Here is a 15,999-nt window from a genome sequence, read left to right as displayed (position 1 = left end):
TTCAGCTGGGCTTTTTCTCCTCTCGGTGGTTAGAGCCACCGCAGTGCTGGCTCCCAGCAGCTCTTACATCCCTCACTGCACATCCTATAAAGATTTAACCTGCAGCCAGCCCTCAGGAACGGCCACGCTTACTTCCCCGGTCAGATTTCTCCCGTTCCCTGGAGGTGCTGCCCTCAGCCGGAGGTTACCCCGGTTGTTCCAAGAGGCACTCTCTGAAATCCCCATCGCGGGGTCTGCCGCCTCCTTTAATCCCAATCTTCCTCCCTGCTGGCCAACGGTGACGTTTGCGAGTGCCAGTGACGTGCTGACGCAGGCRGCCTCGCTCCCCCGCGAGGCTCGTCAGCCGTGCAGAGGTGGGACCTGCCACCTCGGCCGTTTTCGCTCCCACGCCAAGGTCTCTGCTGCCGTCCAGTGCGGCCAGCGTGGCCTAGGGCTTACGTGCCGGTAGATCTCAGCGCCGAGCAACTGGTGGATGCTGGATGTTACTTTCAAGCTCCATAAAAGACTCTCCCTGCCCTAAAGAATCGTYCGTTAGGTTTTTACTTAGAGAACTGGGAATCACCTGGGGACTAAGTTCAATGCACRCTATGTTCAGTCCTTTTATTACCGGCTTACCCCTGCTAAAACCGCTGCTTCTCGCACCGGCGCAGCGTGCTCAGCGAGCCGTAGTCACGGCAGGGCTGCGGGGGTGATTAATTTTTTCCACTGCTTGTTCCTCCTGTGATCTCTCCTGCTTATTGTGCATTTTTGCTGATGCGTTTTTCCGTAGATGAAATCTTTCTCCTCTCTGCTCGTTTCTGTTGTTGTTACTCCTTTCAAAGCTGCACYAGGTTTTGCTTGTTCTTGGAGCAGTTAGTTCCTAGGACCGTTTCCGTCCCTTTAGGGGACTTAGTTTAACCAGACATCTCACCGAGTCAGCCTGGCATGGGGAGAGGCCTGGCACGGCTCGCAGCGCCACTTCTCTGTTGATAGTTGCAGCCTTGGGAAATCTGGGGTTCAGCAGGGTCTGTGACAGGCAAGGCATTTTGATGCAAAGTTGTCCCTTGTCTGGTATCCCCTCACTTCTCAGATTCATGCGGTGATTTATTCTGAAATAAGAACTGAGGATTTTTTTTTCCTGCAAGTTCACATATTGTCCAGTTTAAGCTGGGTAAAGCTTGGCTTTTTACAAAGGACTCCTCGTGTTTCACTGCTCTACCCACATTTTTGGCATGTGATCAGATCTCCAAAAAGGTCAAGTTCTTTAAAGTCTATTTTCCAACAATTTGTCTGGTTTATTTGAGTTTGCAGATTAAATTTCCAACTAATCAGGAATTCCTGCTCCTGGCAGGGGAAATCAAGAGTCRTCCATCATTCTGCCCCGCACCACTGACCATAACATTGTTCGCGAGCAAAGAAACCAGATCCTCTTCCTCTTGGCAACGTCCCAAGTGCTTACTCAGGTCTCACGTTGCCTCGTGTACGGAGGAGCCGTAAGGCTGCTACCTTGTCTTTGGAACAGGACTCTGATCTCTGTGCTTGCGCGACCGGCCGGTCCACACAGGCCAACAACTGTTCCGTGGAAAGAAAGAGCAGCCGGTCCCACAACAATACTGTTTACTGCTTCGTTCTGGTTAAACTATTTGCCACGTGTCTCTATTTTTGCTTATCTCTGAATGTCAGACTGAAAGATTCCTCCTTAAMGACAGTGAAGATTTTTGTATTCTTTTGCTGTCTCTTACCCCTCCGTCCCCAAGGGGTCTTGAACCAAACTAGATCTTTTCAACCTAAACGTGCCTCTGGACAGTAGAGCCCCGGCCTGCCACGCAAGCTTAGTTTAACCAGGAGAGACGTGACTGTGCTCTCGCTAACGCAGCTGCAAATCAAGAACCACTCCATCAGGATGGGTTGGTCACACCAGTGTCGGTGCTGCTGTGAGTACAGAACTGGTTCTTTTGGTTGTCTCCATAAAATTTTGCACCATCAGTTCTAGGAGCAGTGATTGGACATGATACCTACTGCTCCAACCACAAATCCTTCACAGGGGCAAGATGACATTGTTTTGCAGAGTGTTTTATTGGGCTGCTTCCCGCTTAACAGCAAGTGCCAAATGGCCGATCCTAACAAACGTGTCCTAGTAAAAATCTTAGAGTCTTGAGCTCAGGGCTTCTGGATGAAGCAAGGGAGTCTCTTAGACTTGTCTGCCTGTCTCGTTCACATGGGAGGCTCAGACCTTATTGCAGGAGGAGCAAAGGCTTCCAATTACCCTGTGTAATGGGGGAGTTCCTCCTCCTGCAGCCAAGAGACTTAAAAAAAAAAGAAAGAAAGAAAAGAAAAAAAGAAAAAAGGTTTTGGTCATTTTGTTAAATGTCAAGTGTATTATGACTCAACCTCATTCATCCTTTTCCTTGCAGGCTCTCTTCCTTTCAGACTCCTGAAATATTAATTACATGGTGTTTTTTTCCTTGCAAGAGCCGTGTACAGTGACCCGTGTGTTGTGTGGGTATGAAAAGCTCACTCCCTCCTCTCTTCCACAGGGAGACAAAGGAGAGCAAGGCCTGGAAGGMGAGAAAGGCGAGAAAGGCAACGAAGGGCTGAAAGGGAAAGAAGGGCCTCCTGGATATCCGGGAATCACGGGTGTCCGAGTGAGTCTGAGAAACCAGCCTGCTCGTCTCCGGCGGCCGGTCCGTGGGGTTCCTGTCGCGACTAGCGCGCTCCTGCCCGGGCTGCACGGCCTGGGTCTGCAAAACCCAGGCTCTCGAGGGCGTGACGAGTATCAGCCCAGGAGCGTTCCTGTTGGTAGGATCGCCGCACGCAGGTTTCCAGACTGGCGGTTTTATCCTGCCCCAAAAGAATCAGCGAAGAGCGCTGGGTGCGCGTGTGCGATGGCTTTAACGCTCCTCGTGGCTTGGGAGGAGGGTCCAGGTGTGTCGCACGTGCCCTGCTGGGTAGAGCTAGCTGCAGGAGGCWTCGTGGGCTCCAGCTCGCGCAGCAGGGCGCAGCCGGCCCCCGCTGAGCTCTGGGCTGCAAGTGCAGGGTAGCACTTTTGTCCTTTTGCAAAAGGAGGAGAAAAGAAAGCTTGCAGTGTTGCGTCTGGAAGGCTGGATTTCATTTAAACCTAGCAAGAGATGCACATAGGCCTTGTTTTTCACTCTGCTCGCTCTCCTCTTCCTAAGGACATCAGTTACTGTAGATGTTAATTCTCCTGTAACAGGACATGCCACACTGCAGCAAACACCTGGTAGTTCCAGAGGRAGATGCAGGGAGTAAACCAGAATCCACTGCTACGGCAGGAAATGGTCTGAGATGCGGCTTGTCCCAAGTGTGTCATAAGTATGTTATTTTTTGCAAAACTTTAAATCCAAGAGAAGGACTGGACTTTTAATCAGGATGCAGATTTGCGGTGTGGTCTGCCCCAGGTTTTGCRTAGGCCTTGGGACGGGTCGCACAGTCTTCGTGTGCGTCTCTGCTGCGTCTGCAGGATGCGCCACCCCGCAGGGTATTAAACAGGGGTGTCCTGAGGGCTGCAAGGAGCTGAGTTTCCTCAGGCCATTACAGGGCCAGGGCAGGAGAGGCAGCGGGACAACCCCGGAGCCCCGGGTGATGCTCTCTCTTGCTGCTGAAGCATGTTGTTTTTCCCTTTTGGTGATATTGTGGCTGGCTAAAAAGGAAGGCAGGAAGAAGGGTGTGAGGAGATGGAAGCAGCAAAGGGCTTGGATTTATGTTATTTTTGGGTTGAGGTTGGGATTTTGAGCACTGACTCGACTAGAAAGTGGAAACATTGGCTTAATACCTCTGCGCCGCTCCGCAACACCATAAAAGTGCAGAATGAGGCTGTAGTTCGGCCCCAAATAAAGCCATACTTGGCCACGAGTCCCCGTACCCACAGGGAGCTCTGGGCAGAACTGGGACCATACCATGGGCGCTGGGTGGTATCTAACATCCCAGCTCCCTTTGCAGCTTGGCATGGCTAAATGTCCGGCCTCAGCACACAGCCTTCCATGCGCTGTACTTCTGGCTGGTTCATGTGTTTATATTGTGCATGTTTAAGAACCAATAAAAATACTAAAATTATGAAAAAGCCATATTAAGTTATAGCATATAAAATATAGATTCTCGCAGATTCCATCTCTGCTATTTGCCAGCATGTCCCTGGGAACATGATGCCATTTTCTGTTTTACTTTAGGGAAAAAAGAAAAAAAAAAGTCATTGAGCCAAGATTCCTGCTCATAATCACTCCCTTTTTTTTTTTTTTTTTTTTTTAACTGCAGAGTGCTATATTTCCATCTACTATTTTAATATGCTTCCTTATGTCTGAACTCCAGTAGACTTTGAGCCCCACATAAGATCCAGATAGCATTGCCTCCTTTGCCAAATGCCTGGCCAATACCTAATTTATAGGCTGGTGTTCCTGTACTCGCTGAGGTAATTTAAAGATGGAAGTCCTCTGACAGAAGTACAAATGATTTTTCTCTGTCAGTATTTTGAGGTTTTTTTATCCAAGCCTCCCATGGAGAAAATGCACAAATACTAGTGGGATCTTTCTGAGGTTTCTGCCAAAATAAAGTTTGCAGACTAGAGGTGCGAACCACTAGAGATAACTGCAATCCCCTCCTTTTCAAAAGTGTTGGAAGCTGGAATATAAAATCAACCCATCCTCTACAAGACGGATGCCCCAAAGCCCACCTCAGGCACAGCCAGCCACAAAAGCCTGTAATAGGAAGAGGTTTTTCAAAGCTGATGGACAAAGATAACATCCCATCAGGGAAAGCTTGTGAAGATGTTCTCCTAACGGCAAGGCTGCATGGTGGCAAATTCCCGTGCCGGCTTCCTAGAGAACTGCCCCATAGCGTGGCACTGCCAGTGCAAGGCGTGGGGGCACGTGCGCTGCGGGGAGGAGGCACGCGCGTCTCATTTGTGTGTGTGCTGCAGACCCGGGGTATTTACACGCTGTGCATGTTGTGTATGTTTTTAATACAGCTGGTGTGATAAGCTTGATAGCGATATCGATTTAGATGGCTTTAAAGAAATCTTCGTCTTTAGCTATTGCATCTTCATCTAATCTCTTCTGGAATGGTACCCAGGAGTCCTTCCATTTGYGTTTCGCTGCACTCCGTGCTCGGATCCATCGTTTTTACCCTGGGCTAGAGACAGTAGTTTCTGCTCCAATGCTGTTGAGGTATCCTACTCACATAGAGATGGGGCAGGGGAGGTGTTACTGCTTCTGTGCCGCTAGTGGAAGTGAATGCACACACACGTGTGCATGGATTTGTCTAGTTACCTGTATCAAACTGACATACAAACTGACCTAGAGCTGTCAGAAAGCCCAGTGTCTAGYTGACCTTCCTTCTGGAAGAAGTTCATGTAAGCTCCTGGAAGCCGCTGCCCATCCGTAGTCAGGAACATAGAGACAACGTTCTCCAGGGCTTTGGTTTGGTCCTGCACTGCCCTTTGCACTGGCAGTGGAGGGGTGTGTGCAGAGATTGCCTTCCGTGGCCCCTAGAAATACTCTTTTCAGCCCAAATCCTTACAGCTGCGCTGTTTTTTGGGGTTTTTTTTGTTTTGTTTTGTTTTGGTTTGGTTTTTTTGAAGAAATCTCCTTAACACCAGGGATGTGTTTAGTCCTAATCTTTATTTTGCTTAAGTTTAAAGGAATGTGACACTTCAGTATCAAGCGTCCTCTGACAGATGTGGGAAATAGGACGGTTGATTGCTCTGAAATGATCTGACTTTACTTCTGGTACATTCGCCGTCCTTTCTGCACATATGCCTTGGGGGAAAGGCTGGGTGTTGGCAGCTCCCAGGGAGCTGCCGAGCGGGTAGAAGCAGGGGAGCTTGGCAGGGCACATCCGAACTCGCACACCCCACCTGGCAATGGACCAGCATGACGGATGGAGAGAGGYAGCAGTTTCTTTGGTCTGAACAGTCTCCGAGATGCCTAGTGAAGGAGCTTTCTGAGGCACATTCAGAGGTGCTAAAGCTGGAAGGAAGCGTAAAAGATCTCCTCGGCCCTTTTGGGTCATGCAGAGGAGAGACTTTGAYCTGGCAGGCCCAAGTCTAGCTTTAGCAAGCAAGATTTTATTTTCTAGAAAGCCATCCCAGTGCTGATACAACGTTATTGACTGAGCTCAATCTAGCTTCCCTGGGTGCCCGAGAAACACTTTTCAAAGATCATTAGCTTTATCTTGGCTCAGCCATCTCCAGTATTAACRTATCCGAAAATCGGTTTGCACTGCGTTTTGAAATCGCAAACAAAAGCAGCAGGGAGGCCCCAGCCGCGTCTCCAGGGGTAGTTTGTACGTGTTTCAAAACCAGCAGATTTCAGCAAACAAACCTGGCAGCCACCATGAGCTGCGAGTCTCACAGCTGTGGCTGGCAGGACTCGAGGCAGCTGGAGCTGTGAAACACAAGTATCCTCTATCTTTTGGTCACTTTGTCCAAGTTCACACTGCTCCGTTCAGCTCTGGTTCCTACTCAGCAGAGGGACAGGCCAGTTGCCCCTCTGGTGGTAAGAAGGAAGTCAGAGCATCTAACCCGTTACGACCCAGCTGAATGCAGCATCCAGTTGAGGTTTTAAAACACACGGCAGAGATTTGCACCTCTTGGAAGCTGCTCTCCTAAGTATCACCARCTCCTAGTGGTTTCCTTTAATGCCAACTTTTTGCTTTCACTTAATCTTGACTCTTTTCTGCACTGGGCCACTGGACCTTTGGTTTGCTGCTTTTCTCTGTCGTGGCCTGTACGAGCAGTGAGAAGCTGATAACCTCTGGCCTTCGCAGAGTGCCAGGGAGTGTTTGGGGCCTCTCAGGTCAGAGTCTGGAGACACAGGTCCTGACGGGCCGGGGGTCACCAGCATGGGCAGCSGGAGCAAGAATCATCCCCTGGAGATCCAGGCTCTCCATATGAACAAGGCAGGACGCGGACGCATCTCCGTAGTTTGTGGGAGACCAGAAGACTGAACAGCGCTTCGAAGCCTGGTGTGCACCCACGCCGCAGGCGTCGCAGGGTAGTCTGCCAAAATACAGAACAAATTCACCTGTTACCCGCTAACTGTGTGAGGGGGTAGTACGACGGTGCCTGAAATATCCAGATGACATTGTTAGACTGCAACGTAGACTTGCAGCGGATCCTGGCTGCCTTGTCCATCCTGCTCTTTGCAACAGAGGAGAAGAGTCAAAATTTGAAGTTGCTGGTATGTAACCAGCACGCTGGACACAGGCAAGTGGTCACTGAGAGTAACGCACCCTCTGAAAGTGCTCTGCTCTGCTGTTGCCCCTCTTGATCTGCACAAAATACAGCCTGTTTTCCTTAGAGGCCAACTGATCAGCCGGTGGCTGTGTGAAAGGCCCAAGCCAGTTGGCAGGAGCGAGGTGGTGGATTTCCAGCTGCTCTGTAGCTGTGCACTGTGGTTTTCGTAATGYGCTGGTCGTCACACAAGGCGGACATCTGATAGCAAGGGTTTTACAATTCCAGGAAAGGAACTGGAGAGCCTGTAGGTAATGAAATACAACGTGCTCCAAAACAAGAAAATCCCTCATTGTTCAGCAAAACTGGGAGCTGAGTCTTTTTCTTTTTCCACTTCCTTTTTAACCTGAAATCCTATCTGCAGTGCTGTTCAAGCCACATCAGGAGACAGAAGGCCTTTGAGCCAGATCCTCCAGTGGTATAAATGGACAGAAACGGTTACATCAGAGCAAACCCGGCTGGTGCGCTCCCTGCTGCACCGTGCACGTGTGCACCGAGAGAGCTCCAMGGGCTGGTGAATTCCTTTGCTAAAGCACCACCGGGTCCAGAGTCCTTTTGTTTCCTCTCCCTGGCTGGATTTGTCCAAAGCAGAGAGGRCAAAATAACAAAAGCGCACTGGGGTGCATATCTGAGAAGGTTTTTGGGGTGAACTCGCCAGGATCTCAACCCTTTGAAAAGGACAAAGCTGCTGTGCCGCCYGGTGCGGGGTGCTGAGATCTCGTGGCTCCAGCGCTGAGTGCAGCTACCTCACTCTACGATGGCAGCAGCTCCGTGCACAGCGCTAGGCCAAGTCCCAAGGACAGGATCCTTCCCATCAACTTACACAACATATTCTTGGTTCTGTCTCCGTTATCTACGGGCTAAAATCCTGAAGCAGAAGGAAGACGTGCAGGCCAGGACTGGCCTTCTGCTCTGAGCTAGGGGAGCTGCTGCAGAAACACCACGCTCTGGTCGCAGCAGAGCTGGGGCCGGTTCCTGGGCTCTGTAACGCGGAGATAGAGAGGGAGCAAGCTCGCCTCTGAAACACCGCTCCATGAGAACGTTGTCCAGACACCACTTACAGCAGAATTTGTCCTGGAGCATTTTTATTGGTCTTTGTTCTTTTCTGTTTCCTGCTGCTGAAAACATGATTCAAAGATTTTCTTTTTTTTCAACAAAGTGCTTCGCTCTACTGCCACTGGATCCAGCCGTTCACTCCAAACACATGAACTCAGTGACAGCTGGCAGCGCCACACCGCTAGCATGGCATTTGCTTCCTGAAAACACTGAGGCTGCCGAAGAACAATCCTGGAGTCACTTCTGGTTTTAATCTGTTGTCCATGCAGGAACCTGTACTCTTTTTTTTTTTTTTTTTTTTTTTGATAATGTGCTGAGCTGTTTTTTCCTGGAAAAGCTGTTTTTCATGCCATGGTCTATGGGCTCTCTGTGGGGCTCGTACTGAAGGAAGCATCTTCAACTCCCTCAACTGCAGGACGTGGGGTTATTCTCCGACAGCGCTGGAAGGAACGGAGAATGCGGGCCATGTGTTTGGGGAGGTGTTGCGACAGAGCCATGTGGGAGGAAGGACACAACAGAAAATACTTTTCCTGCCTGCAGCCTGCCCTGTCCTTTTCAGTAGCTGCTACGTCAGCAGGGCCAGTTCCCATGCTGGAGTTGAGTTTCTATAGCCGAACGCTTGGCCTTGCTATGTCATTATGTAATAGCCTTGGAGCTTTTGTGTGTCGTTACTAGTGTGGACAAACATCCAACAAAGCCATGAGTAGGTACTTTGCCTTGCATCAAAAATCAAAGGGGAATGGAGTTGCTTAGGAAGGAAGTCAAATGCGCTTAAGCTCTTTGCTTTGAATAGGGCCAGAGCAAGGGCCAGGGTGAGTGCCGCTCCGCGCAGACGAACCCACGGGTCTCTTTCCTTCCGTACTGGAAGCAGCATTGTAATCCCTGTGCAATGCTGCCTCTAGCTGCAATCAGCTTCTCCGATTGCTATAATGATCAGTACATCTCTGGTGGCCCCAGGTTCGGTCTCTTCTCTGGAAGTCTAAACATGTCATCTTATGGGGAGGAATGTGCTGGGTTTTGTTGTTTGAGGGTTTTATTGTTTGGTTTTTTTTTTCTCTCTCTCTCTTGTTTGCTACTCTGGTATCTGGCTCAGCCCATCAAATCCATTGAAACCTTTGGAGCAGCCTGTGGTGGCCTCCGAGCACGAGGAAGCCTGCAATGACTCACTGCGTTTCCCCAGTCCCAGGGGAAAGGCTGCTTGCAGGCGAGTGTGGCTGGCGTTGTGCAGCCAGGAGGGGCCGTTCGCCCTTGCAGTGAATCAGCCAGCTCTGCCTGGTCTTTCTGCTGCTCAGGGAGGCAGGCTGATCCCAGCTGGTCTTTGTTTAGAGTTAATAGGAGTTGAAATGAGCCAGAATTTGAAATAAATCCCATTGACTTGGCACAGTTTCTTTCCTGACTCAGACGAAGGAGACGTACTTTCTGTGCATTTACTGCAAGATTCTCCTCCTTATTGAGAAAGAGGATTTCATTCCCCTCCTCTTCCTCAGCCCCRGGGCATTTATGTCCTTCAGAAGGAAGATATTAACCCCTATTGTTTGGAGGAAAGAAAAAAGATGCAAGACTTGTTAGTGCAGATAGTCCAAATGCTCACCAKATTCTTTCTTTCCTGCTCCTCAGCTTCCATAAAGGCTCATTCTTCGGAGTGTTTTGGTGTCTTCTTGTGTGAAAGTTTCACAGTCTAGTGAAGGTGATACTTTTCCTGCACCTCCTATCCATCAAGCCACCTTTTGGCGGCACCTTTGCATCCTGTGCTGCTTTAGAGATGAGGAAATAGAGACAGAGAGAAAAAAAATGAATTTTCCCAGACAATATACTAGGGGCAGTTTAGGGCTATCAGACCAAACCGAACCAGCTCAAAGCATGCAGTGCTGYTCTGCACCCAATTTCTTTGCTGCCTTATGCTGTGACTGCCTAGAAAAAAAGACAAGCTCTGTGTCCACTCCAATAAACTTTCCCTTCCGTGAAACCAAGAGTCACATATTTCAGAAGAGCATGAGCTCAGAGAGCAACTTCTGCATGCAAATGAGAACTTCCACTAAAGTAGGGAGTTTTAGGTATGAGATTTTGGGTYGGATTCCGCGTTTCAAGCTGAGGAATTCAACTGAAAGGGAAGTTGCAGTGATTTTAGCTGTAGTCTTTCCRTCTGAGCTCCTTTTGTAGGATTTCTCCATTCTGCTTTTTCTTTGAATTCATCCAGCCAGCTCTACCTGCGCTCACCCTGCTGGYTTCCACAAGCTAGCCAATGGCCCTTTTTCTCCCTGTGATTCCAAGTGAAGTCCTCTGAACCCTAAAGTACAATCAGGTCTTTCTTCTCAAAAACAGTTGAGTCAGGAGCTGCTGCCATGCCTCCTCCTCTCCCAAACTACGGCTAGGCGGAGAGATTATGAAATATGTTTCTTATAAATCTGAAACATTTATGTCTTCAAATGCCCAGCCCCAATAATCCCACTAATTTCCTGAGTGCTTGTGAACTGTCCTCTATGGGGGGAGGCTTCTCTCGATCAAAGTTTATTAAGTAGAGTTTCTCATATGGAGACATTGCTGAGCAGTAGGAAATGATATAGGGCTTTTTCATTTCCCTTTAAATGAGCTGGTTGGCTGGACCTTGAASAAACTTGGGCATGGTCTTACTATGTTTCTTGCTTTACTGCCTTTATTGCTGCTTTAGTTTTTCTGCCTTTCCTACTTCCTGTGCCTCAAAGTACCACTTTTTTTTTCCTTCACCATTGGCCCTTTTTTCTCTTTACTCAGTAGTTGTGTTTTGGTTCTTCTATTTCTTCCTGTCTCATTTTTGGTAGAGAAGAGCAGCCCCCCACCCCACCCCGAGGCCTTCACTCACTGGCATCCAGAAACTTTGAAACTGTGTTTCTGCTTCACGACAGTCCTGAGTAGTCCTGGACCTACCTGAGGTAGGGCTAGCACAGCGTCTCCCCAGACACTGTGCCCTCGTAGTGCTTCACTCCTGCGCTGCGCTGCAAGTCTGCAGGAAAAATAGAAATTCGTCATCTGAAGTGCCAAAAGCCACAGCTCTCCTTAACCAAACCAGCCTGGTGAGACGCACCTTGGTTACCACTGCCCGAGCTCTAGTGCATGAACCAAAGCACCACTAAATGCAGGGGAAGCTGGGTCTGGATTTCAGCCTTGTTGTTAGCTCCATTTGAGGCGCATCTATCCACAGTTCATCCAGCTTCCTTACTTTGTTTCTCTGGATGTTCTTGCTGTAACATGGATTTCAACGGTTGATGCTCTGAGAATTTAAAGCTGGGCTGCTCATCTATTTGCTCCCAGTAACTTTATTACTGAGCTGTGCCAGAGACCAAACCTCATTGCCAAAGCCATCAGCAGCCAAAAGTGCCATTTTCTTTCCTAAAAACCTAATCAATTTGGAATCATTGGAAAATAAACTGTCTGTTTTTTTCCTGGGGAAACATCTGATGCCATTTTAAAAAACATATAAAATTGGGTTCTTAGTGAAGCTGGCAATGAAATTTTAAACAAGATAAACCTAAGATTATAATTTTTGGTTTCTTTGGTTATTTTGGCATACCTGAAAGCACATGACCTTGTAAAACTGCTGCATCCCACAGTCCCAGGTCAGAAATACCATCATCTTCTGGAGGCACTGGCATGCATATCCAATAAGGAGTTGCAGTATATAACGAGAAATAGCCATTTAAAAATAATCCTACTCATAGAAGAAGCTTGGAAAGAAGATTTATTTTTTCAGCAAACCAGTAACCTAAAGCATACAACAAAATGTGTACAAACCCTAAGAATAGAAAGCCTCAAGTATTTAGTCCCTTAGTACTCTTGCCCAACTGATTTGAATCCAGCAAAAGAAGCTTAGGAATGAATTATTCTTTATATATAGATTTTTCTATATTTTCTGCCCCTCCTTATTTCTGTCTCTGCTAAAGAAGGAAGCCTGGAAACTGTACATCGCAGTGAAATAGGTACCAGAAGATGCTAGATTTCTGATGTGGCTTGGAGGCCCTAGATGAAGTTACAATCACAGTGAATTAGATTTTTTCAAAATTCTTGTTATCTGCTCTGGCCCCATTCTTCACATCTCCACCTGGAGAGAAGAGTCTGAAGAATGGAGGGGGGAAAAAAATCTGATCTTTTCAAGAGGTTCCCAAGCTGGTGATGGGCTTGCCATGGTATCTGTGTATTGTGTGGCACGTGATTTCTGGGAACTGTGTATGTGCCTTGTGAACAGCCAGTATTGCAATGGATGGCAACCACATCTGACACATCACAAGCAGATACCACATATCTGGGAACCCTAGGTCAACACTGAACTGCCTGGAAATATATCTGGACAAAATTTCTRCACAGTTAGAAAAAGCACGTCCAGGAAAATCAGGCATATGGTAGCCTTCCCACTCACCAGCAGGGCTGTGCTGGCCAAAATCCTAGAAAGCATGCTGGTAGAGCACAGAAATATCCTTTGCTGATGTAGCTTACTCCATTTGAAGAGATGGTTTGGGCTGCAAGATCCAAGCCGTGTCTGCTGATGGTGTTGCCAGTGTGGTTTGACTCATTTATTTACACCAGTGAAGCTTTTAACCAGTAGACAAGACCTAACAACAGTGAGGGAAGCTCAGACTAAGATCTCTGTGGCTTACTGGGAGTGACAGCTGGTCTCACAGCTATTGCTGACAAGATTTAGAGATGCTGCCAGGTTTTTTCTTCCTGTAATGAAGGTGACATACCCCAGCTGAAGGATTCAGCAGAGCCTTCTGAAGTGGATGAATGTCATTGCTCAATGAGGCCAATGGGTCATAAGGGGACAAGCTGATACAGAGAGTTTAGCAGAGCTTCAGTCGAAGATATATCCAGATGGGGAGGAACCAGTCTGTATTTACAGTTCTTCTGATACAGCCGTGAGATGCCTGTGACCTCCCCTTTGTACGAAGGAGTCTACCTTCCCTGCGCATTCATAAAAGAATGTGTTTGATCAACACATCAGCGTTTGTATTTTTTACGTGCATTACAATGCCTCCTCCTCATGGGGAGGCAGATGCAAGTAATGTGGCAGTTTTTGTTTCAGGAGATGCTACAGCATCGCAATTTGGGAGCATATATGAGATGTGCAAAATTGCTCTGCTGGTGAAGATCAGGAACTTGGCCATCACCAGGGCTGGGAACATGAAAATTGGGCTTTCTCCTATTTGCAAGGAATTTCTATTGTCTGTACTTTCAAAAGATCCTAGTGCGTAGTCCAAGGAGACTGATGGAGAAATATTATATAACTAATTAGAAATCCCAGTGATGTCTTTACATGTTCATGTCTTGCTTTGACATTAAACCTTTGTGAGTCATACCACTGTTCGCTCTCCAAGCCTGCAAGCTGCTAAGCCTCGCAACACTGCTGCAGAGCTGGGTCTGCAAGCATCACTGTCGCTTTGCAACACAAATAACGACTGATAAATGGGGAAGTGATCTAGTAGCACATCCCATAGAGAGTTGATTACAGAGCTAGTTATGGATGACCGTTTCCCAGTCTGCTGCTTTTATTAGTGATGGCTTCTTTGTTTGGCTGCCAAAAGTGTAAATTACTGGTGTGACACTGGCTGCTTGGCACATCACGCTCGTCACAGCTGAGCGGCCACTCAGCTTCAGTGAGAAACTAACTCCGAAAGTGCGCTCTTGGAAAGTGGGAGCAAAAATAGTGAGCACGTATACGAGCGGTATAGAAGGGACAAATCGCATATTCCCGAGCTGAGAAACTGTCCTTTGTGGAGCTCTAAGAGCACTGGCAAGGTGGGCTCTTGCAATGTTTGACTTTGTAGAACGGAGCTATTCCCTGCGGGGAAGTGAAGAGCTGACACAATTGTTTAGGGCTATAAAAGCCTGAATTGCTCCTTTGTGTTAAGAGCAAGCACTTATGAGGCCTGTGTTTTAGATGAGAGTGAAAACCCTCAGATATGGCTAACTTTGTGAGTTACTTTTGTTTAGCTAAGATACTGATACTTTTCTGCGACTTCAAGAGTGGTGAAAATAATACCTTCTTAAGCACGAGCCAGGAGTTCAGAGGGAGAGATGCTGTGCTGGTGTGTAGATGCTGCTGAAAAGCGTGTTGCCATTGCCAAAAACCATGAATTGTTTTTTTCAGGAATACTTCTGTTTCTTTTTGTCAAATCCAAAATCTGTTGTCTGCCCTGTGGCCAACAGGATCAAACGCTGAGAAAATGAACTCTCTGGGGTCCCTAAAGAGAGAGTGCTATATTTAGCTGCTCATCGCAGCCAGTTTGTGTCCTGTGTGTGCAAGGATGGGTCACAGGTTCTGCTGCTGCATGTGAGACACTAATGCTCAGTGCACAAAGCAAGCCAATATTTCTGTCTCATTGCTATAGCTTCCACCTGAAACTTTGCATCCAAGTCCATTTCTAAAAATCAGTATATTGTGGTTTCTGTTTTATATGTGCTATGTATTGCAGTAATAATAATACAAATAGAGGAGAAGATTRTGCATTGTAAGCAGAAAGTTGTGCATGGCAGATAAATAGAAAATGAAACAACTATTCCCCCATGGAATAGGATGGGATGGATGAGGATGCTGTCGGGTTGTGAGCACCAGGGATGGGTCATTGGGGTGGCTGGAAGGGATGTCTTTGCTTTCCCATTCCAATGGCTCTTCTTGCTCTCCTAGGGACCAGAAGGGAAACCAGGAAAACAGGGAGAAAAGGGCAAACCTGGCCAGAAGGTAGGAACATCTCCTATTCTTAATGTTTCCTTCTCTGGTCTCCCTTTCTTTGCTCATCTTTGATGTTTTTCTGTAGAAGGAGCTTCACTCTGTAGTGATGCCTGTGCTTTTATTCTGCAGGGCAGCAAGGGTTTTCAGGGGCAACTCGGCGAGACAGGATCTCCAGGGAAGGAGGGGCCAAAGGGGAACCAAGGCCCTAAAGGATCCCGAGGTACCCTGGGACCTATGGTGAGAAGAGCTCTGCAAATGGTTGAACACAACATGCAGAAATGTGACTAGTGGTGGTGGGCACASGCCCAAATTGAAAGAGAGAGCTGAACAGAGACTTCAGAGCACAGGGAGTAAAACATCGCTAGAGGGGTTTAATTTACCAAACCAGCTTATCACACRCTCTGAGCTGCGCAAGAGAGTCTCCCAAGAGTTGGCTTTGTTGGTGTCCCATGAACACAGTTCACATTACACTGTGACAGTTCTTCACAACTCCCCGGACAGGTTGAAATACTGAAGACAGTTCTTGAGAAGGGTGAGCTGAGAAGCTATTTTTTRCTCAGAGCTCTCCCTTTGAGACTGCACACTCATGGTGAGAGCTGCTTCCAAGTCAAACAGTGCTGTTATAAGGAACTCTGCCTTGGACTTGTGCCCTGTCTCTACACCCACTCCTGATCTGCTTATCTAAAACATTTGCAGCAAGAAGTAGTACAGCATGGGGAAGGGTTTGAGCTGGGGACTGAAGGTGAGGCTTTCGGAGGGAACAGCAGTGGTATGGCAGAGGCGAAGAAAGTTAATTTGCTTTAGGAACATAAGATGAACAAGTCAAGAGAGCAGCAGTAATAGCAAATACCTCCTCACATGTTACATACTCATACAGAAACTTCTTGCTCTTATTTTGGTAGAASTTAGTGAAAGAGCAGGAGGGAAAACAGTTATTTATGAACCAAGAACGGTTGTTTCAGAACAGTAGCAAATGAGCGATGGAGTAACAGTTCTGCTGATAGTATTTTCCTGCATT

The 15,999-nt window shown here is 47.7% G+C and overlaps 1 protein-coding gene across 5 annotated transcripts in view; it reads left to right on the top strand.

The window, feature by feature from the left end:
- Positions 1–15,999, top strand: part of COL27A1 (collagen type XXVII alpha 1 chain) — a 165,740-nt gene that overhangs the window by 125,165 nt on the left and 24,576 nt on the right. For all 5 annotated transcript variants that reach the window (XM_085320114.1, XM_085320117.1, XM_085320115.1 and 2 more), the window contains 3 exons: positions 2,517–2,624; positions 14,937–14,990; positions 15,111–15,218. In XM_085320114.1, the coding sequence (XP_085176240.1) occupies positions 2,517–2,624; positions 14,937–14,990; positions 15,111–15,218 (270 nt within the window). The remainder of the gene's footprint in view (positions 1–2,516; positions 2,625–14,936; positions 14,991–15,110; positions 15,219–15,999) is intronic.

This window comes from Rhea americana, unplaced genomic scaffold, assembly GCF_003343005.1.
Source record: "Rhea americana isolate MKP2758 unplaced genomic scaffold, rheAme1 scaffold_61, whole genome shotgun sequence".
In the NCBI taxonomy this organism is placed as follows: Eukaryota; Metazoa; Chordata; class Aves; order Rheiformes; family Rheidae; genus Rhea; species Rhea americana.
Note: the sequence above shows the minus strand (reverse complement) of the source record. Positions and strands in the feature narration are given on the sequence as shown.